Source organism: Microtus oregoni, unplaced genomic scaffold (genome assembly GCF_018167655.1).
Source record: "Microtus oregoni isolate MIOR12 unplaced genomic scaffold, Mior012 000031F_ref0000149, whole genome shotgun sequence".
Classification (NCBI taxonomy): domain Eukaryota; kingdom Metazoa; phylum Chordata; class Mammalia; order Rodentia; family Cricetidae; genus Microtus; species Microtus oregoni.
In genome coordinates, this window is record NW_024543090.1 from 23,775,591 (window position 1) to 23,796,580 (window position 20,990).

The 20,990-nt window shown below is 53.2% G+C and overlaps 1 protein-coding gene across 2 annotated transcripts; it reads right to left on the minus strand.

The window, feature by feature from the left end:
• Positions 1–392: 392 nt before the first annotated feature.
• On the minus strand, positions 393–20,343 carry Shf (Src homology 2 domain containing F). Of its 2 annotated transcripts, XM_041679096.1 has the most exons (7): positions 19,847–20,343; positions 11,443–11,584; positions 8,614–8,820; positions 6,960–7,100; positions 5,519–5,690; positions 5,271–5,390; positions 398–1,355 (listed from the first exon to the last, which is right to left on the minus strand). In XM_041679096.1, the coding sequence occupies exons 1-7, from the start codon at positions 20,339–20,341 to the stop codon at positions 1,169–1,171; spliced, it is 1,464 nt and encodes a 487-aa protein (XP_041535030.1). In that variant the 5' UTR covers positions 20,342–20,343; the 3' UTR covers positions 398–1,168. The 2 variants fall into 2 exon arrangements, with proteins under 2 accessions (XP_041535031.1, XP_041535030.1); XM_041679097.1 differs by lacking the exon at positions 6,960–7,100 and having other exon boundaries at positions 393–1,355.
• Between the last annotated feature and the right edge of the window lie 647 nt (positions 20,344–20,990).

A 20,990-nucleotide genomic window follows, 5' to 3' on the forward strand; every position in this document is an offset into this window, starting at 1 on the left:
CCTCACTCCGGCCAGTGTTAGGGTGCTGAAGGCTGATCAGGAAGGGCATAGAAGGGTTTCTGGAGCGCCACAGTAGGCCTGGCTTCCTTCAGGACATCAGCTATTCTTGGTCTGCCCAGAGACACGGTCTTCCAGGCAGCATGAGACAGACGTCTCCTAATCCCTCTAGGCCTGTTTCTAATGGTGGGTTGCTCTTTCTGTCACTCAAAGACAGGACAGACCCCCGAGAGAATTTCTGAAAAGCTGCCCGACTCCAAAGGGTTCGGTCCATTCCCTCATTTCTCAGATCACACATCCTCCCTTGGGAGGCAACATCCACTGAGTTAGAGACTCCCAACCGGCTCACGGCACACCACGGCGCCGCGGGACTGGGGGGGGGGGGGGGAGGAAAGGGGCCTCAGGTAGTCGGATCACGGTCCGGGGGTGTTCGGCCCCCACAGAGCAAGCAGCAGGGCGGCCGCGGGTCCACGGCGTCGGCAGGTGGCCCTGAGGCCCGGCCACCAGAGGGAGCCGAACGAGCGCCGCGGCCCGAAGGGGACGCGCCTTCCGCCTGCGCGCGCCTTCCGCGTGGCAGCCGCCCTCCCTCTTTGTCTCCCCGCCTCCCGCCTCCCGGATAGCCCGCTGATGGCGGGAAGCTGGGCTCGCTGAGGAGCAATGGCGGGGGTGACACGGCCTGGACGCCCCGTGCCCGTTGGGGGACGTTTTGATGTTTGCTCAAAGGAAGGAGTTGAGGCTTCGACAGTGCTTTTCGCAGGCGGCCGGCGGCGGCTCCGGCGCGGGTTTATAAACAGTCTGCGCTCGCTCCCGCCCCTCCCGTCAGCCCCTGGGCGGCGCCGGCAGCCGTGCCTGGCCGAGCCTCTGGCCCGGAGCCCGGGAGGGCCCCCTGGGGACCGGGCCTGAAGGATGGAGAGAGGGGAGGGGGCAGAGGGTGGTGGCGCGGGAGCCTCCTTCCTCCCCAGGCTTCCCTCTGTTCCCAGTCCCACACCGCCCCTTTACTCCAAGGCCCAGGATTCCTTCCCCCTTATAATAAATTAAGGAATCTTCAGCGCCTACGAGGTCGTAGGACAAGGGGATGCCAGGTTCGTGACTTCATGTCCTTGGTAAGAACCACAGCCATCGGGCAGGTGGCAAAGGCTGGCTCCACTATCACAGTGCCCTGGTCTCACATCTACAGAGTCCGGATGGCCACAGGGTAGAGCAGGGACATGTGTTCCGCCCCCTTTATGGGCAGCTTGCGGCTGGTGTAGTGGTGCACGATTTCAGGGACGCTGCTGAAGGGTGGGCTGTTCTGGCCCAACACGTACTTGTGTTCCTTGGTCCGGGACAGCTTCATGTGCATGAAGCCCTGACTGCTCCTGGGAAGAGGGAGAGATCCTGGTGACCAGGGGTCCTTCGCAGTCCCCTACTTCCACCTCCTCCCATCCCCAGCAGATGTGGTTCCAAAGCCAGCTTCAAGTGGGAGGTGAATACGGATGGGGTGGGGGGCTGAGTAGGTAGCTCACACCGGCTTTGTGGTGAGAATACTGGGTGTGCCAAGGATGTGTGTGTGGTGAGTGTACAGGGTGTATGCCGGTGAGGAGTGCGGTGACCAGCACCCTCCAGTTCTGTGATCTCAGTCCATCAGCCTGTGGCCAATTGGGGCCAGCTCAACCTTACCGTGGTTGGTTTTAAAGACAGGCGCAGGTAAGTGAGGTTAGCCTCAAATTTGCTAAATACTCAAAGGGACCTCGAACCTCTGATCCTCCTGTCTCTACTTCTTGATTACAGGTGTGTGCCAGTTTATAGGGTGCTGAGGACTGAGCCCAGGCTTCGTCTGTGCTAGGCAAGCATTCTACCAACTGAACTGCAGGTCCAGCCTCACCCTTGGCTTTCTTGAGCTACATGGCAGCACCTGTGAGGGATGCCCCTGGCAGGAGGGAGAGGATGCAGGTGGGACTGTCAGGCCAGTGTTTGTTGGAGCTAAGTGTTGGGAGGAACTACACTAATGGGGAAGCCCCCCCCCCCAATCTGAGAGCACCCCTTCTCTACTTGGATCTCAGTTCAGCCAGCCAGCCCTGTAGGCCTCGAGTGACATTAGCAGGAGTGAGGCAGGCTAGAGAGAGAGATCACAGAGCAGGGGGGCTTGGGGAGGGGGTGAGAGGAGAGGCGAGCCCCTCACCCTGGAGTCTGATTGAAGCCTCTTGCCAGCAAAGCAGCAAGAATTCTTGCACAATTGATGTCTGCTGTAAAGGCGGCTGACGCAGAAGTAATATTGCTTTCAAACATAGAAATGTTATGTTAAAGTAGCCATGAGCCCGTAGATCCTAAGGCCTGAATGTGTAAGCCCTTGGGGAAGGCCTCGTTCCTTTTCCTATGGTTTGATTAAAAATTGTAGGGCAAAAAAAAAAAAACCCACAAAAATTTCCCAAAACCCTGTTTACAGCAAAGATATTCCACCTTCCTATATTCCTGTGGGTTAAACTTTTACCTTAGTGATACTAATCTTATCAGAAGCTCACCAAGATAAGACAGTAACTTCAGACCCAAACCAAATCCTACATACGATTATAGTAAAAAACAAGACAAAGCAAAAGAATATGAGCCGCACTCTCTCCCTCCAGGAGGCTGTACACACACTTGAGTATATCCTATTTTTCTTCTGAGCATGTCTTTTGTTCCTCATGCTTAAATCATATACTGAAATAACTTTAACTAAAATCCCCCAACTTCACTTCATAAATTGGCTAGTACTGAAACTGTTTTGGTATCAAAGTCACCAATCCTGGCTTGGCCTGAGTTAAGATTCCCAGAACTCTTGTGGGATCTAAGCTGTTGAGGATGAGAGTGGAACATTGAGTTAATTTAAGTTATAAGAACCAGTTAGTAACAAGCCTAAGTTAAGACCAGGCTTTCATAATAAGTCTCTGTGTTGTTTTTTTATGAGTTGGTGCGCCCCCCCTCCCCCCAAAAAAAGTCCATTTACAGGCTGCCTCGGTTCTAACATCCTTGTACCAGAGGCGGGGCTGGCATATCTCTCAGCATTTGCCTCATCTACCTGTCACACACACACACACACACACACACACACAACCTTTGACCAGACCTATTATACTGGGAAACAAGAAATTGAGAAGAAAACTGAAGAGAAGAAAAGGGTGGGGGGCAAACGGGCCTAAGTCCACTCCTCTTGGAGTCTGGTTCCTAAAGTCTTACTTAGGAATCTGCTTGGGTCTGTAGGTCTGAGTTACCGTCTGGCGTGCAGTGACCACACAGGCCCTGAGGAAAGGAGCCAAGGGTATGAGGCCAGCATAGATCTGTGGGCAATGGGGAGGTAGGGCAGTAAGCAGCTGCTCCCATGTGCTGTAGGAAGCAGTGTGGGCCCTGTCTTCTCCCACCCTTCCCACAATCCACTGGCGAGAACTACCTTTCTCAGACTGCACAGGGTATTTTCCCCCGAGGAATGGACTGGCTAAGAAAGGTACCGTGGCCGAGGGCTGTCTGTGTAGTCCAACCTCCAGGAACTAGTCCGAGGGTCCATTAAGACACAGCAAGGTCCCCGCCAGACCCTCAGGGGGTTGGGTGGGACCAGCTGGGCCACAGGGCTCAGGGCGGGCAAGGCTTTTTGAGGAAGCTGTTTAATTACCAGTGAAAGCCCTTCCATTAGGGAGAGAAGAGAAACCATAATTGTATTTCAGAGAAGCCATTTATATGCAAACGAGACCTTGGCAGACAGCCTGCAGGGGCCAGATCAGCCCGAGCAGGAGCAGGCGTCCAGGCCTGCCTTTTTACTCCCTAGACTAAGGCGGTCCCTCACCCTAGCTTCCCAGTTCCACTGCAAAGACCCAAATCTTGACAGTGTCTCCCATTGAGCTGGAGAGTATCAGATTTCAGGCACGTGGAACCTGGTGAGGGGTGGAACCCTGTCTCTGAACAGCACAGTTCCTGAGGTCAGACTGAGCTAGGTCCTGTTTTTTTTTTTGTGTCTTTTGAAACAGTTTCTAGGCTGGCCTGGAAATCCTGGGTGCACGAAATTGTGCCTGGGCTTCCTGAGTAACTGAGACAAGTTACTATCCACATGCCCAGCTTGGAGACTTAATTATTTGATGGTGACCTTGAGCAAGTAACAAAGCTCCTTGAATCTATTTCATCTGTATAAAAAGAGATTTATCAGCAGAGTGGTAGTTGATTTGGACATGGTATATATGCTAGGTGGTACGTGCCAAGAATTCCAATTATAATCTTAATAACAGTGCTCCACCTAAAGTTGTTGTAAATCAGACTTTTGACAAATGAAATTTTCCAACATCCTCTTTGGATTTTATAGCTTGTGGGCTCCCGAATACGTGAGCTAGAAGAACCCACGATATTAGCTCATTCAGCAAGGGGAGAGTCTGAGGCCCAGAGAAGTTCACGGATTTGTCTATGGTTGCACAGCCAGCTTTATCAAAGCCCAGGATAGAACTGAGGCCACTTTTCTCTTTGATACTTTTTCTGATCCCTTTCAGTGAACACGAATAATCTTACATGTGTGCATTTGTTCGAGGTGTAGCTGTATCTGCATCGAATGCACCAGACGTGGTGTGCGGTTCTGAAGATATTCCTGCCATGATGGGGGAGGTGAGTGGGACACCTTACGCGAGCTGGCCACCTCATGTGAATGGCAAGCTATCCTGGGCAGAATGCCTGGCTGCCAAGAGCTGGCCATCCTGCTACTGGAGAGCCTGGGAGTCTGAGTCCGGGCTGTGTAGAACAGCAAGCTGATGGAAAAGGAGGGCCCTATCTTGGTCACCTCTTCCTGGCCCTTCACATACAGAGTTCCTCACTCAGTGGGATGGCTTTGCACCTAGGTCTGCCCCCCACCTCACCCTGCTGACTACTTTAAGTAAAGCTCCTCCTTGTCAGGGCTTCTACATATTAGGGTTTAACAGTGATGGCAATAATTTATTAAGCACTTAGCGTGGTGTTTAAGAACATGCTAGGTGCTAAGTAAGACACTAAGTCAAATGCTATTAAATCCTTCCCAATAAAATGGATCTTATTCAATCTTATCAAAGAAACAGAGGCCTCAAGAGGTTGAACAGCTAGTGACAGAAAGCTTCAAGTGCTTTTTCCTTGAAGCACAGGGGCTAAGGAGTCTCTGACATTTCAGGTTCCCCAGGGCCTGGGGTGGAGTAAGCAGAAGTTCACAAGGCATGTGGTTCTTCCCAGCCTGGATGGACCAGAAGAGACTGTTTGAATCCTCTTCTGGGGGCGGGCTAGTGGGCCCTCTACCCATGACCACCCTTACTTACTTGAGGGAGAGAGAGAAGTCGTTCTTGCTGGTCTCACTGTTGCGCACCAGGTAGCTGGCCTCTTTGCACAGCCGAAGAAGGTTCTCGGCGTCTGTGCGGCTGATGGCCCCGTGGTACCAGCTGAGGATGAGAGAGGGGAAGGGGGGCATCTCTGCTGGGTCCCTCGCCGTCCAGGCCCACCCATTCTGGGTGTTCCTTGCAGGAGGGGAGGAATAGGGAGGGAGTCCCCAGTGGACACAGACACTCACACCTGGTTTTCCAGAGGCAGTGCTGGATCTGTCCACTCCCCCAGAGGGCTGCTGGGCTCCACGCCTAGGGACTTGGCTGACTTGGGGTTCCCAGCAGAAAGCAGGGGAGGTAGCCGCCCCTTTTCCTCCCGGCCAGGCGACAGGCAGTTCTTCTCCAATCCTTCAAACTGGGCTGTAAGGAACATACTGACCATGGACTCCGAGGTCCTCAGAGGCAGAGTCCTCTCAAGTGCTTACTTCTTTCAAGTCCCCACAAGGGTCAAAGGCATATTCTGGGAGGGCACACTCACTGGTCTGTCTGCCTGACTCCAGGGACAGAATCCTGGGCCACTATGGGGGTGGGGGTGAGGATGCAGCAGTCACTAAGCCATGGCAGAGCCCTTGGGGCCTCCCAGTCCACACTGGCAGGCGAGGGAGGACAAAACATGAGAAACCACTTAAGCCTTCTCCCTCCACCGACTGCCTTCTCCTCTTCCACCCCCCTCAGGGTGGCTTCAGTGTTGATAATATTGTTTCTTTCTCCTCCTCAGAGTTCATTACCGTTCCCCAAATCGCCTTGCCAAGCCATTCTGTAGAAATGACTTATTGATCCGAGAACAATTATCTGATTCCCCTTGGTGCCATCCTGACAGGCTAATCCTGTCCAAAGCCGCCAGACTGCCAGCCCCTCTCCACCCAAGGTCGCTGCCCATTGCTTTTCCTCCCCCATCCATAGGAGCACAGGGTCTAGCATCTCCAGAGCAGGGCAGCCTGAGAATCAGCACAAGGGGACCCCCAGTGGGGCCCATGCCCACAGGTACACATACACAGGTGACTCTCTCTCGCCTGCACTTACAAACTATCTACAAAGTCTCATGCGCAGTGTGCAACAGAGGCTGATGCCTGGACACACACCACCACCCCACACACCCTTGGGTGTTCATTCTGGGCAAACTGGACGTAGAAGTTGATGCCTCCCCCTGCCCCACCGACCGAGGCTCTTTCTCCCTCTAGCTCTTGAATGAATGACTACCTTTTTTCCCTCCAGTCACCAGAGGAGAGCATCTCCTGTTGCCAGCACTTCCCCACACCTCAGGAACACCTGCCTTAGCAGGCAAAGCTCCACCCGAAGAGAACTTAAATTATAAAAACAATGGTTTCCTCTGTATTTAGACAGAGTTCCACACTCTATAGCCCAGGCCGGCCTGGAACTATGTAGCAGCTCAGCGTGGCCTCAAACTCAAGGCAGTCCTCCTGTCTCCGCCTCCTTATAGCTGACAATAGTGAATTTTGTGGCACAGTGCAGAACCTACTAGGAAAGTGCCTTGGTTAAAAGACCATGCATACAGCTCTAGGGAGAGAGGGATGGGCACTTCTGTTCTCTCTTCCAACCCACACCCACAGACAGGGTCTAAAGGATAAAGGACCTATCACCCTGGCCACAAGTCCCCAAAGGACCCACCGCTGCTGTCCTCCAGGCTGGGCTCTGGGAGGGGTGAAGCTGGACCGGAGATGTCCCTGTCCCCGTCAGGCAGGGAGGGGCTGCTGTCCAGCTGTCCCACAGGCGGAGGCCAAGGTAGGTCTTTGATGACCTTTATGTCAACTGGAGCCAGCAGCAGAAGGGAGAAGAGAAAGAGACAGTGACAGAGACAGAGAGAGGCAGACGTTGAGACACCAAAATGCAGAGGTAAGATACACACAGCCTAGAAAGGAGGAGGGCAGAGGCAGAGGCAACACCGGGGGCAGAACAGGATTCTGAGGGCCTGGCAGGGCCAGTACTAGACCAGCCTTGCCTGGTAAGGAAAAGGTGGGGATCTTGAGTGGCAAACAGGAAGGCACAGAATCTTGCTCCATCGGCCCTAATCTTCCACCTCTCACTAGCTGCCAGTTCCAGGGAGCAAGAAGACCGGGAGAGTGGAAACATGGGCACAGGAGCTGCCCACACTTCCCAGGACCACACCCAGTTTCCCGACACCCCTTGTCTCCTTTCCTAACCCCCAGTCTGGGAGCTGGCAGACTCGAAGACAGGGGCAAAGCCTGGGGGAGGGCGCGAAGCCTCAGGGTATCTGGAACACTCAGACTTGGGGCAGATGATTTTTTGAAACCGAATTCTCCTCTTCCCAGTCCTGAGAAGAGTGACGCCACCAGCGGCAGCAGGACCACTAACGAGGCTTCCTAATGATGAACATAGATTTTCCCATTAAGCAATCCAAACAGTATTGATTCTCCAAGGAGACCTCTGGAGATAAATGGCCCATCCTTGATGGGTGTGTGCTTTACAGGAAGCAAAGCAGAAACCTGTGGTTTCCCAGTCTGGCTGCCAGGGTGGGGAGGGGAAGGCAGAGCAGAGGGCTGGATGCAGGATGAGCTGTCTCTGTGTGAGAGGTTGTGTGTGTGTGTGTGTGTGTGTGTGTGTGTGCGCGCGCGCGTGCGTGTTTGTGTGTGTGTGTGTGTGTGTGTGCAGGGGCATGGAAGCAGGAATGAAATTTAATGGCATCTAAGCCCTCAAGATTCAGGCTGTCTCCCAATTCCAAGCCCTTGCTCCACCCATCTCAGACTGCCAATATGCACATTTCCCTGGTGGACTTGGGCCTGGGACACTGGTGTGGTTGGGGCAGGAGAAACCTGATCTTCATTTAGCAACCTCACAGCCTCCATCTGTAGCCCAGAACTGCCCTTGGAGCCAGACACCCTTGCCATGGCAGGGCCTACCACTGAAGACACAGCCCCAGAATCCATGGTACATAAGCATCTATTTTCATCATTTCAAGTGTTAAATACCCTCTTTTCAAATATATTTAACACATGCCACAAGTTTCATAAATCTGTATTAGAATTTATTTTTATCCAAAACCCCAAAGGTAGTTATAGCTCAAGCCTCTTGGCCTCGAAGAGGCAAGATGTAGGAGAGCTCCTTCTCTCTTCCCATACCCATGCCCTGCACACGGCGCTACATCCACACTGCCCAAGTCCCAGCCCCACACACAGAACTCAATCACCCTGCTCCAGAACTCCACCCCTAGACCTTGCTTGGCTCCCAGGGTCCTCTCCTCCTATTCTGAGCCTGGGAAGTGCTCAGAGGCCCCAGCAGAGCTTCCCACGCCAGCAAGACTCACCAGCGAAGGCTTTGGAAATCCGCTCCTTCTTCCACTCCCAGGGCTGGTCATACTCTTCCGGAGGCCTCTCATCATCCTCCGGCAGGCGGGATTCCCTGGGCCAGGGAGTCCCCTCAGCTTCTGGGCTGCCCCCCTCATCCTCTGGTTCATAGGGTGTGTCATAGAGAGGTAGGGGCTGGGCTGCAGTCTCCTTAGAACCCCGGATCTCTGCCAGGGCAAAAAGGAGTAGTAAGCTCAACCTTGAGCATCTCAGGCGGTATTTGTTCAGAGCCGATGCGCTGGCGTTAGGGGAACTCAGCCGTCACAAATCCTGGTCCCGCACCCTTGAAACATTCCCAGGGCTCTCAAAGCATGAGACCTTCCAGGGGAGGAAGTGGCAGGTAGAAGACAGGAGAAGGATCCCAGGATGGCCAGCCAGAACTGGGAAGCTGAAGTGGGCATGTGAAGGAAACTGAGGCACAGTCCTCCTCTAGTCCATCTCTTCCTTAGTGCCTAGCTCTGTTTACTTATTCATTAATTTCCACTTCTGTTCTAATTGAAATAATCACAATCAGGAAATCCTCTGTTGCTCATATACCACGGGCCTCTCCTCCTCTTAAAGTTTCCCCTTTGACAGGTCGGTAACCAGCCACTGGCTTCCCTCCCTCCCGCTGCTCTTTTCTCCTGGATCCTCTCTTGGCCTCTGTCCCCAAGCCCAGATCTCACTTCTCCCTACCCTGACTTCTGAACTGTTTGCCCAGACTTACTGCACAACTGTGTCTGGAGTTCTGGTCCTCTTGGAACAGCTACTAACAATGCCTGGTTCTAACAACAGCTCCCTTCAGACTCACTACCTTCTCCAGAGCTTAGGAAATTTTTGAGATCACTGACCCAAATCTGATGATGATGATGATGATGATGATGATGATGATGATAATAATAATAATGCTCCAGAGCTAACTTGCCACAAAAATGTGTATTTTAGGACTGGGACTGAGTCTCAGTGGTAGAACACTTGCTTAGCATGCATGAGGCCTAGGTTCAATGCCCAGTGACATCTCCTTCCCCCAGGTCCCACTGCTCCAAAAGAAAAATGCACACTTGAGCACTTTCATTTCCACATATAATTCCAGGACACTTGTGGCATGGCTCAGGCCATCTTCTCTCAGACTTAAACAGGGTAGCGCTTTTACTTTTTCCACTTCCGGTCACTACGATGCTCCGTTGGGCCTGACCCTACCGCATTCTTTGCTTTTTTAAGATTTGCTTTGTTTTTAAGCACGTGTATGTGTCTGTCTGGATGTAGGTTTGTGCAAATGAGAGAAGGTGGTCACAGAGAGGTGTTGTGTCCCCTGGAGCTGGAGTCACAGGCTGTTGTGAGTCACCAGATAATGGGTGCTGAGAACTGAACCCAGGTCCTCTGCAAGAGCAGTCTGGGCGCTTAATACTGCACCATCTCTCCGGCTGAAATCTCATCTGCTCACGACTTTCAACCTCATGACTTTCAACCTCCCCTCTCCATATCTAGACTTTTACTTGAACAAACCTCCACTTTTCAGGCTTGGGTTTCTAGGGTTCCCTAGAATAAGTGTCCTGGGGTGACACTCTGTCCCTTCACCCATCGCTAACAAGGAGGAGGGCAGGGCAGCTCATCTAATTGGTCAGCTCTGCCTTCTTGCAGACACAGTAATCCCAGTCCTTTTCTGTCCATGCAGTGAGGAGCATGCCCCTGTGCAGAGGCCACAACTACCCTGTGCCACCAAGCCCTGAGTGGGCAAGTTTGACTCTCTTGAAAAGTACAAGAAACCCATTGTGTTAATATCACTAAGTTATGTTCTCTGATCAACTTTATAAATTGACATCTTAATAAAGCTAACATCTTAATCTCCATTAGCCCTTTCATTAATCTTATTTCTTAATTATTTCTTCCAAGGAGAGGAAGAAAGAATTTTTAGTTACTGGCTCCTCAGAACCCAAACAACTGGGCAGGGCATGGTGGCTCATGCCTGTAATTGCAGCACTTGGGAGGTGAGGACAGAAGGGTTGCAGTAAATCCGAGGCCAGCCTAGGCTACACAAGAAGTTCCAGGCCAGCTTGGACTACGTAGTGATACCATGTCTCATAAGAACAACCAAAACCACACAACATCAGGAAGCAACAAACCCAACCACTTCTGAAAGAGCTTGCTAATTCAACTTTATGATAGGCTCTCCTAGTCCATTCTGTATCCACGGCCTCGGAACTCCCCTTAAATGCCACGGTAACCCTGCTTTTTTCTTTTGGCACAAATCCAAGCTCGTCACTTCAACCTCTGCATTCTTCTCGGTCTCCCGAACCAGCATTTCTCTTGGCCCGCCCTCGTCCTCTAGTCACCCCGTCCCTTACTCTTTCCCCGGGGTCATCCCTTGGCCTCTGTTCCCCAAGGGCGGGTCTGACTCAATTCTTTCTTCTCCAACTCTGAGATACTTGCTCCACACCAGACACCTAATGCATGGACATCTTTAACTGCCGTTAGTGTTTCTCTTTGATAATGTCAGTTCAGACGCATCACACTTCCAAAGGCCGCCGACTGACTCCTTTGGGGAGGTTTGACTTGATCTATACCATCACCCTGCCCCTCCTCTCTCCAGTGCTTCTACTGGACCTTTGCTTTCAAGGCCTTTTCTATGGCCTCGGGTGTCACACCATATACCTTCTCTTCCAAAATGACTGTCCTGAAGGTCCTGGCCACATTCCTGAGGACCTGGCAGGACCTTTCTCCCTATTTTCCAGGGACCACAGGACCAGTCCTTACATTTGTATTGGAGAGTCAAGGCCTTGGGGAGCATCTCCCTCATCCCCAGTACTTACCAGCCATCATCTTTTGGGCTTCATACGGCTCCATGTAGCCATCATTTTCAGGAACCTTCTCTGGAACAACTGAAGTTCCTCCTGAGCCTTCGGCAGTGTCCTGAACATCAAACGGGTCTGCATAGTCTTCTAGGATTGCCAACTATGGGAGTCGGCAGAGAAAAGGAGGCTCAGACAAGGGCAGGCCGCTCCGCTCCCCAGGTAGAGACGGGGCTTCTTTCTTTCCTGCTAATTTTCTGCCTTGTGGTCATCTCCTAGGCTCAACAGGGAGCAGGAAGTGACTGAATCTTAGGAGTTTATCTTAGGGTCCAAGCTGGACAAGAGCCTATACACACACGGGCTCAACAGAGAGGACTCAAAAGCACTGGTTACACATGTGTCGCTGGAACAACTGGTTGCAAAAAGAGCCGAAAGGGCAGAGCAGCGAGGCAGCAGAGATTAGTGCGGTGCGGTCTGCCACTCTTCAGATGCTCAATGGAGAAACAGTCAGTGACCGTGAAGAAATAAAGTAGATGGTGCAGCATGAGCCTGTAATCCCAGCACTCAGGAGGCGGAGGCAGGTGGAACTCTGGGAGTTCGAGGCCAGCCTGGCCTACGTAGTGAATACCAAGCCAGCCAGAGTTAAGTGATAAGACCCTGTCTCAAACAAAACAAAACAAAACAAGGCAAGAAAGCAGAGACGTCACTCTGCCACCGTTCTGTTGTTTGATCTTTATCACGTCCTTATCCTGTGCTCATCTTATGCTCTCTCTGAAGAAACTGGAGAATAGGTAGGTAGGGAAACACCCCCAAACCATTCTGTCTAATGGAAAAATCAAATTTGGAACTCTTACTGTTTGTGCACAGGGCTATCAACCTGTAGCCAGTGGTCTTCTTATGCTCCTGGGAGAGAACTGCCTAGGGGCACTGCCCTGGGACACTACCGAGCCCCTGAGTCCCCAGAGACCAGGCTACAGAAGCCAGTCTTAGCTTTTCCCCATTTCCCCAGCTGCCCATCACTGTCACATACAGTGGTCAGCCATCTACCTTCTCCCAGTGAAAGCGGATGAACCTGAGACACTCAGGGCAGGGTAGGGCTGAGGACGATGGAGTTTCTCTCCAAACTGGGCAGGAGAAGGTAGGACTCACCAAGCCAGACCCTGGAGCACTGCGCCACTCACTGGGTTACAGGCGGGTGACATCAGAAGGGGCACAGGGAGAGGCCACTCCTGCATTTCACAAACTGAAGCCTGGACTTCAGACCTGAGCTGGATCAGAGCTGTGAGAGCCACTGAGCCAGGGGGGACCCCTGCCCTCGGTGAAAGGACCTGGAACCCGGAGGGAGGAGATGGAAGAACCAACCCTACCTCATGTTCCTCTGGCTGTTTCTCTGACCCCATCTGGCCCACCTACAGGTTTCTGAGGTTGTCCCAATGGCTGCCTCTCTCTTATTCTTGGGTCTTTACTACTACCTTGTTTCAGTCTGGCCCAACTCCAACACTTCCTTTCATACCTGCCTGCTTGGAGTAGGTCACACCAACCTGTCAGTACTCCAAGCCATCTGCTAGCCTAGAACTCTTACTTTTTTTTTTTCGTCTCTAGCTCCAATAAGCAACCAAGAGGCCCTAGAAAAATCTTTCTATTGTATCACCACCATTGCCTTAACCCTTATGTCCTCCTTCCTCCAGGAAACAGAGCGGTCTGTTAGAATCCATCACACGACCCCTGGCACCGGCACCGACAGGATTTCCCACTGCTCACTGCTGGCGACTCTGCCAGTCAGCATACAGCATCAGCCCCTGTGTGGCAGCTGCTCAACAAACGTCTGCATCACCTGACACATTCTCCTTAAACCTTACAATATGCAGACCTCCAGTGTTCTGAGGAAAACGTTCAAGGTTCGTCTTTGGAGCACAGCTCTGAAAGCATTATGGTCATTTTATTATCCAATGGTTTCCTCCCTGCCTGGAACACCTTCCTACTCTGGCCAATCCTTACTCACTTTTCTCCCCTCAGAAGGCTCTTCCATGCTTCTCCAGGTATCTCCTTCCTGGGGCCAATCACTTTGTGTACCAAATGCTTGTTTTACTGGGTATCTTCAGAAAGACGGGGCACTTCCAGGGGGCAGGACCCACATTTGCAACTGAACACCCCAGGAACTGAAAGCTCTCAGGAAATCATGTTAAATCCATCTGATAAGATGAGAGGGAGGGATGGAAGCACTCTTCCCTGATTTCGAAGAGGGAGAAGACATGAACCTAGGTAAAGTACGGTCAGAATGGAGGACCAAGACTCTCTAAACAAGACTGGGTCCTAACAAGCTTCGCCGTGAGGTCAAGCCCTCCACACCCTTCCTGGGGCCCCACTTCAGAGCCCTTCCAGGCCTCCCCTCTGTAAGCCCGGTTAGAATTACACACAGTTGCTTCTCCCCGGAGTCCTGACCCCTCCCAGGCTGGTGTGCGCCTCCCCAGCGCCAGCTGACAATGCCTGTGGGCAAGCAGGTGGCAGCTCAATGGCTCCTCTGTTCCACTCCTGGCTCCACACCCTGCTCTGGGAAGCCCCGACCCCCACCCTGGGCTGGAGCATCCAGAGGGCTACCCACGAAGCCCGGAACAGGAATGACAGCAGAGTCACCAGCTGGGAAGGCTGGCAGGACTGGTAGCCACTCTGGGCACAGAAAACTCCAGTCAGAGCCCAGGCCTGCTTCCCCGGTGCCTCTGTGTCTACAGGGGGATAAACTGCTTACAGAAAAGCTGTCCCTGTGGACTATGTGTGGCCTACGATGGTTTGTTGTTCGTGGCCCCTGAACCCCTCTGATATGCCCACTGTTCTGCCCAATACCTATCCCAGGCCCCAGCGCACAGTAGATACTGAATTCATATTTACTAGAGCGCCTTCATAGGCTTCTATCCTAGAAGTGACATCAATACGCCACCCCCACCCCAATCGCTCTGATCTTTGAGTGGCCTGCGTGACCAGTGGCAGGAGGAGGATCAGGCACACTGGACAATCTACTTCTGAATAGGGATCAAAGCCTCTGGCTCAAGGGCAGATGGGAGGAACTGCCAGGTGGGGCACTGGAAAGGCGCCTGACACAAAGGTGATATTGAAGCACACAGCCTCTGTCCTAGCCGGCACGCCACTGAAATGCTGAACCACTTCCCAGCGAGGAGGTAAACAGGTGCTACTCAAAGGTGTCACTCCCTGCTCTCTGCTGCCATCCAGTAGGCTGTCCCTAGGACCCTGCCACTCCTCCAGCTCGGCAGAGGCCCTCCCAGAGCAGCTGTGAGCTTTTCCTTCTCCTTCCTGCCCACACCGCTCCCAAGGTAGCTAACAGGCCTACCATCTGCTGTCATCTCCCATTCCGCAGTTTTCCGACCTCCCCACGGGTTCCAGGAGTTGCAGAACAAGTACTCTGGGGACTTCAGAGTTCCCAAACTCTCTCGTTGCTTATTTCTGCCACGGCTTCAAGCTTACATTTAGTGCCCTTTTCACAGGCATTTCCACATTTTAGGGTTATATTTCAGTTTAGGGGCTGGGGACATAGCTCAATGACACCCCCCCCCCCCCGACACACACACACCAGTTCAGTCTTCTGCAATGGAGAAACAAACTAACAAAAACACTTGCCTGTTTTAGTATCTCCCCAACGTATTTACGTCACTGAACACCTATGAGCTGATCAGTGTGGTTAACAGTACAGGACTTACTTCTCTGAGGTCAAACATCTGTCCCTGCTGCCCCCACTTACTCTGATACCTTCTCCTATTCTCCTATTGGCCTGGGAAATGCCAGCATGAAGCACAGGGGTCATTTCCCCCTTTCTAATCATACTTACAAAACACTCAAGCACGACAGACATGTGGCTGACACTACCAACCCTGTAAGGCCCCGGGGTATGTCATGTCTGTGTTCACTTCAGGACAGTCCCCCCAGGGCTAGACCCTAGTCCCCGGGAAACAGTGACTTCAGCCCTGAACTACATCATCCCTTCTCTAAGAGCCTCACACTGCTAGTTAGCAAATGCTGCAGGAATACCACCTCTCTGCTGGGTGCGGGTAGCAGGTGCTGAAGGCCCAGGCGTGGGGCTTGGTCCAGAGTCCCGCTGTGTTGTAAACTTCAGGGCTAATGTCTTACTGGTTGAAAAGCCCTGCAAGTGGGACTCAACATCCCTATATTTCGGTTCCCTACGTACAACCCAGAGACAGATTCTTTCTTATAATAAGGTTGCTATAAATACTGACTGGTCCAGTATAATTTAGCTGCTAGAAAATGGCACCAGGCACAAGACATAGGCTCAGCAAATGCCAGTTACTGTATTAAGGACAAAGAAACCAATTTGGGGGGTCCCCCAGGAGCTCACACTCATAGACACAAAGTTCTAGGAAAGCGAAGCACCTGGAGGTGTGCTGGAGGTACCCACAAGGCCAGAGCATGCAGGAGTCGGGCCCCATCTTGGCTCTTACACAATGTCATGTTGGCTCTGGAATGAGGACAGGTAGAATAGGCAGGAGGCCCCTCGAAGGACTCGGCCCCTTCAGGACTGGCTTAGCTTAGGTAGCTTTCTTTCCCCATCCACAAGCAACTGCTCGGCTGTTGCCAGCTCTCAAAGGCAGGGTAGGGTGTAAGGGCTGAGATGCTGACCAAGTCACTCCCTGGCCACGCCATCCCCTAGACATCTGGTGCCACAGACCAACCCCACGGTCCATCAGCAGCCACATTCTCCAGCCATCCTTGACGTGCCAGTGATAACACAGACAAGCAGCCCAGGGCTGGTCTAACTGGGCCACAGAAGTCCCTCCCCTGGACTCCTCCCTCTGCCACGACTTTCCCTCATTATCTCCACCACAGAACAAGCAGAAGATAAGGTGACCAGACTCCCACACTCTGAGAGGGCATGGGAAGGCAAGCTTATGGGGGGAAAAAAAAAGAGAAAAACCTCAAAAGAAAAAACAACAGGGAACAGGTGTCCTTCTCAGCACCCAGGCCAGTGTCACATAAGGACACATGCTCTACACTCGATGAACACTGGCTGAGAGTGGTCCTTTGCTAACATCAGGACAGGAATGCCCTGATGGAATACGGATACCTCCGGCCTCACTTTACTCTTCCTGCTTGTCCTCTCCTCTCTAGAAGAGGCCTGGATGACCCTAGCCTATGTACATCCGCGACATACATTCGTTATTAAAAGTCCTCAATACTGGGGCTAGTAAACTGGCTCAGGGAGTAAAGGTTCCTGCCACCAAACCTCTCTCAGTTTGATCCCTGTGACCCACATAGTAGGAGAGAATGGACTCCCAGAAATTCCTCTGACATTCCCACGTGTGTCTGTACGTGAGCATACATGTTTGTATTTTTAAAAAGGTTCTCAGTATAGGGCTACAGATACAGTGCAGTAGTTAAAGACACACTCCCGTCTTGGAAAGAACCTGGGTTTGGTTCTCAGCATTCACATCTGGTTGCTCACAACCTCCTGTACCTACAGTTTCCCAGGGACCTGATGCCCTCTTCTGGCCTCCAAGGGCCCTGCATTTGTATACACAAAGCCATAAACAAACACACATAAGCATATATACATAATTTTTTAAATTGTTAATGAAATCTTTTTAAAAGTTTTCAATACTACTTTGAGGGGCTAAAAACTCCTGTAAAAATTTTGAGAGCTATGAGCCTTTCCCCATAAAAGTGAGAAATATCTACAAACAATTTCTGGGTACTCAAGAGCCCTAGGGTCTTGCCCAAGGATTAGGAATATGAGGCCTGGTTTCAATATGGGGCACCCGTTTCATTGGCCATGCCAGGTCTCGCCTGTTATTGGCATCACAGCAGACAACAGCAGATGTTGGTAGGCAACCCAGCCTTCGTTCAATCACAGCCCCATCCCCTTTCCCCAGTTAGATCACGTTTTTCCTGCTGAAGCTTGGAGAACAGTGAACAAATGAAGAGGAGGCCCAACACGCTGGTCCTTCTGCCAGAGCAAAGCCTGGAGGTGGGACGAGGGCCCAGCACCAGAGGGGGTTCTTCTGGGGGCCATCTGGCCATGCCCTAGCTGCCGGTTGCAGGGTGTCGATCTTGCTGTTCCCACACCTGCCCTGCTAGGCCTGGCCAGATGGTCAGCTCTGTGCCTCTGCCAATTATACCAGTGGGTTTCAGGGTGGGCTGGCAGCCAGAGAGCCCTGCATAGGACCTCAGGACCCTGTCCAGATCCCCATTCCCTCCTGCCACCTCATGTTGTGAGCTCCTTGGCGCCTCTACCCATCTCATCCAGTCTCGGGATACAGCCCCTCTCGGTGCATTCTGGCGCCTCTGTCTGCCAGCCAAGGAGCTCTGCAGGGCTGAGAAGAGGAAGGAAGCAACCATACACAGCTCAGTGGGAGCGAGGGCCAGAGGTGGCACTGTGCATGTGCCCTGGGGTGTCTGACGACCTGGTTTAGGGTAAGAGTTCAGGCACCTTGTTGTGCCTAGCCTTTCCCAGGGAAGACTCTGGGATCTCTCAAGGTTTGTTCCTAGACAGTGGGGAGTTGATTGCTCTCTGAATAATGACAAGCCCTAGGTCAGCCCCTGGGACAGCTCTGGTGGCACATCCTTCATCCCTTTATCACACCCACCGAAGAAAGCATAGATTGTGTGGCTCCTGGGAGAGCCTGTTGGATTTCATTCCCGTCTCTGTGGCTGGCTGACAAGAGAATCAGACGCCTCTTGTGTGTGTGCCCCCTCCCCCAGGTCTAAACAACCCACAGATCAGAGTTGACCCAACTGAAGCCTGGATGGTCTGGACTAGAAGGCTCTAAGGGTCTGTATGTGTGCCTATGGCTACCTTGGAGGTTTCTGGAAGAAAGTGGAAGAACTGTGTCTTGGAAGTTCCTGACACTTAGGCCACCCTGAGAATGGACAGACACCATTTCAGGACATTTTGTTAGACACTTCAGAGACAGAGAAATGAAGAAAAAAAGCAGACCTATCCTGGAAGAACCCACAGCCTAGTGGGCAGCCTGTTAGGTCATTCTAAGCCACTACAGGGAGGAAAATAGCCAAGGACAGCTTAGGCCATGGGCCAGCAGCCAGTGGCCAAAGAGGAGGAGACTAACTGGCCAGTGGGGAAGCCAAGGCCTAGCTATTCCCCCTACTTCATTGCCACACCACCATCACACCATACAGCAGCAGGGGGAATTTGGGAAGAGACAGAACAGCCTGGGAGAAGTGCCCTTGAACCTTGCTTTTACAGCTTAGGATGCTGGGTCAGGATGGGCAGCCATGCTCTACAGAAAGAACTTGGGGGGGGGGTACGAATCACACATCTGGGGCTCTTGACACATCTCTCTTATCCAGGAAGCCTCACTGGACAGTACTCTCTTGGCTGGAAACCCTAGTTCTGAAACCTGAGGATTCAGACATTAACTGTTCTCTAATCAGATAAAAATCTTTTCTGCTGAGGAGAGGTGAATAGGCCCCGGGGAGACTAGCTCTCAGACATGTGGAGGACAACAGAGCTGGGGGTGGCTCACAGTCATCATCTTCCAGTTTCGGGCTGGGGAACTACAGACGGCTGTCTATCTTGCAGGACAGGATAAAAGTGGAATTAAGAAAGAAGGCAGATGTCCGGGGAAACAAACTCTTTTCCCGAGTCTGCAGCTCCAAGAGAAGCTCCAGCCTCCCTCAGAATGGACTGAGGAAGAGGAAGGCCAAGGGGAGATCGCCAAAGGACTTAGCTGCTCAGCCCTCACTGGGCAACAGGTCCTGACCACCAAGCATCCTCATACTGGGGGGAACTGAGGGAGTGTGCCTGCACCCTGGGGGTGAGTTTCTTCAGCAAGAGCTGTACAATGCCCATCTTAACAGCTCACCCCTCTAACCTCATCGGGAAAGGCAAAGACCAGCACTTGCTTTTTTCACATAAGAAATCTCACTTTTCAGCTCCCTTCTGGAGCTTCAGACTGCGAGCATGCCTGGACTCCAGGACAGGGTGGGAGGAAGAAGAAAGGAGAGAGAAAGAGGAGGGGAAAGCTTTGTGCCGGTTCCGCCTTGGGGGAAAGAGTCAGAGATCAAAGGGCAGAGAAGCTGCTGCTCCACAGAGGGCACAAAGGCCATAAACCTGCAAAGGGAGGTGGGGTGCTTCTCAATGTCCGTTAGAAAAAGGGGCTCCAGGATCACAGTGGAGAGGCTGCAAAGCTTGGAGTACCCATGAGGGAGGAGGTCACCAGTCCTGGGGCTCTAATAGGAAACAGGACAGTTTGGGGGCTCAAATTAGTCGGTGGAGAATCTAACAAAGGGGTTAAAATCTGAGCCCCCAGATTTTAACCAGAAATACTGACGGCTAAAGGCTGGGCCCCAGCCAAGCTGCCCCAGCCAAGCTACCTTTGTCCCTCTCCAAATCGCCAGACCTCAGACCACCACCCCTCCTGGGGTACGCCCGCGCACCACTCACCCTGTCGCTGCTGGCATGGGGTCCGGAGATCCGCTCCTCCGGAGGGGGCGCTGGAGGGCCGGGGGTTTCGACTCGAATGAGGCGGTGCGGGGGTGAGCCGTGGCGCGGGGGCGGAGTGGGGCCAGGGGCGGCGGGGGTGGAAAGGGCGGCAGACACGGACGAGCTCCCGGAGTAGGGGTCCTCAAAGTCGCGGTCACGCTGCAGCCTGTAGGCGGCCAGGATGTCCGGGGGCGGCGCAGGGGGCGCGGCCGGGCAGGGCGCAGGGGGGCGGTAGTCGGGCTCTGGGGGGGCGGGCTTGGCGCCCCCTCCGCCGCTGCCCCCACGAAAGCCAAGGTGTTCCCGCAGCCACTTTGCGACTCCGCCGCTGCCGCCCCCTCCCGGGCCAGCCCCCGCACCCCCAGCCCCGCGGCGAGATCCCCCGGGGCCGCCCCCGGCGCTGCCCTGCGCCCGCGGCCCGGGGCCGGAGCCCGGAGGAGGAGCTCCGCTCAGTAGCATGGGGTCCTCCCAACTGAGCGAGCAGACCGCGGGCGGCGGGGGCGGGGCGAGAGGAGGCGGGGTTGCGCCGGCGGGAGGGGCGGGGCTCGCAGTGACAAGAGGGGCGGGGCCCGCTGCCTAACGGGGACCCGAAGACTAGAGAGAAGTAGATGGGAGACAGCGGGGTGCGGGGGTGCGATTGCCGAGCCGAAGGAGACTCCTCCACGTGTCGCTGCGCGTGCTCCTGTGGGGCGCTCACTGGTCCCATCTGCTCTTCTTCTCCAGCTCCCACTTTGCGTCAGACGCGGAAAGTCGAGCCCCCAGGCACATCCCACCCATCTTATTCCTCCCCCAAAGCCCAGAGACTCGGAAACAATATTCTCTAAGAGTCTAGGAAGGAACCGTTCTTCAGATGTACCTATTACTCCCTCGTCTTGGGAGTCCCGCCTACCTCCTCCTATCCCTCAGCTCATACCCAAATCTAGGTTGCTTTTCTATCCAGGCAAACTTCTCACATCGCATGCAATCAATTCCCCTGGAGACACCCATTGCTCTGGTTTCCACATACACCCAGCCGCTTCACATGCTAACAACCCTCGCTCGCACAAAACAATTCCCATCCATGATCGCACCTGTCCCCGGCAGGCCCACACAGCCCTGATGGTTGCAC

Excerpts from the sequence above, each read along its gene's own strand:
- Shf (XM_041679096.1), bottom strand. The coding sequence starts at position 20,341 with ATGCTACTGAGCGGAGCTCCTCCTCCGGGCTCCGGCCCCGGGCCGCGG. Across the intron at positions 11,585-19,846 it reads CCCATGCCAGCAGCGACAGG|TTGGCAATCCTAGAAGACTA; the intron begins GTGAGTGGTGCG and ends CGACTCCCATAG. Across the intron at positions 5,391-5,518 it reads CTGCCTCTGGAAAACCAGGT|CTGGTACCACGGGGCCATCA; the intron begins GTGAGTGTCTGT and ends TCTCATCCTCAG.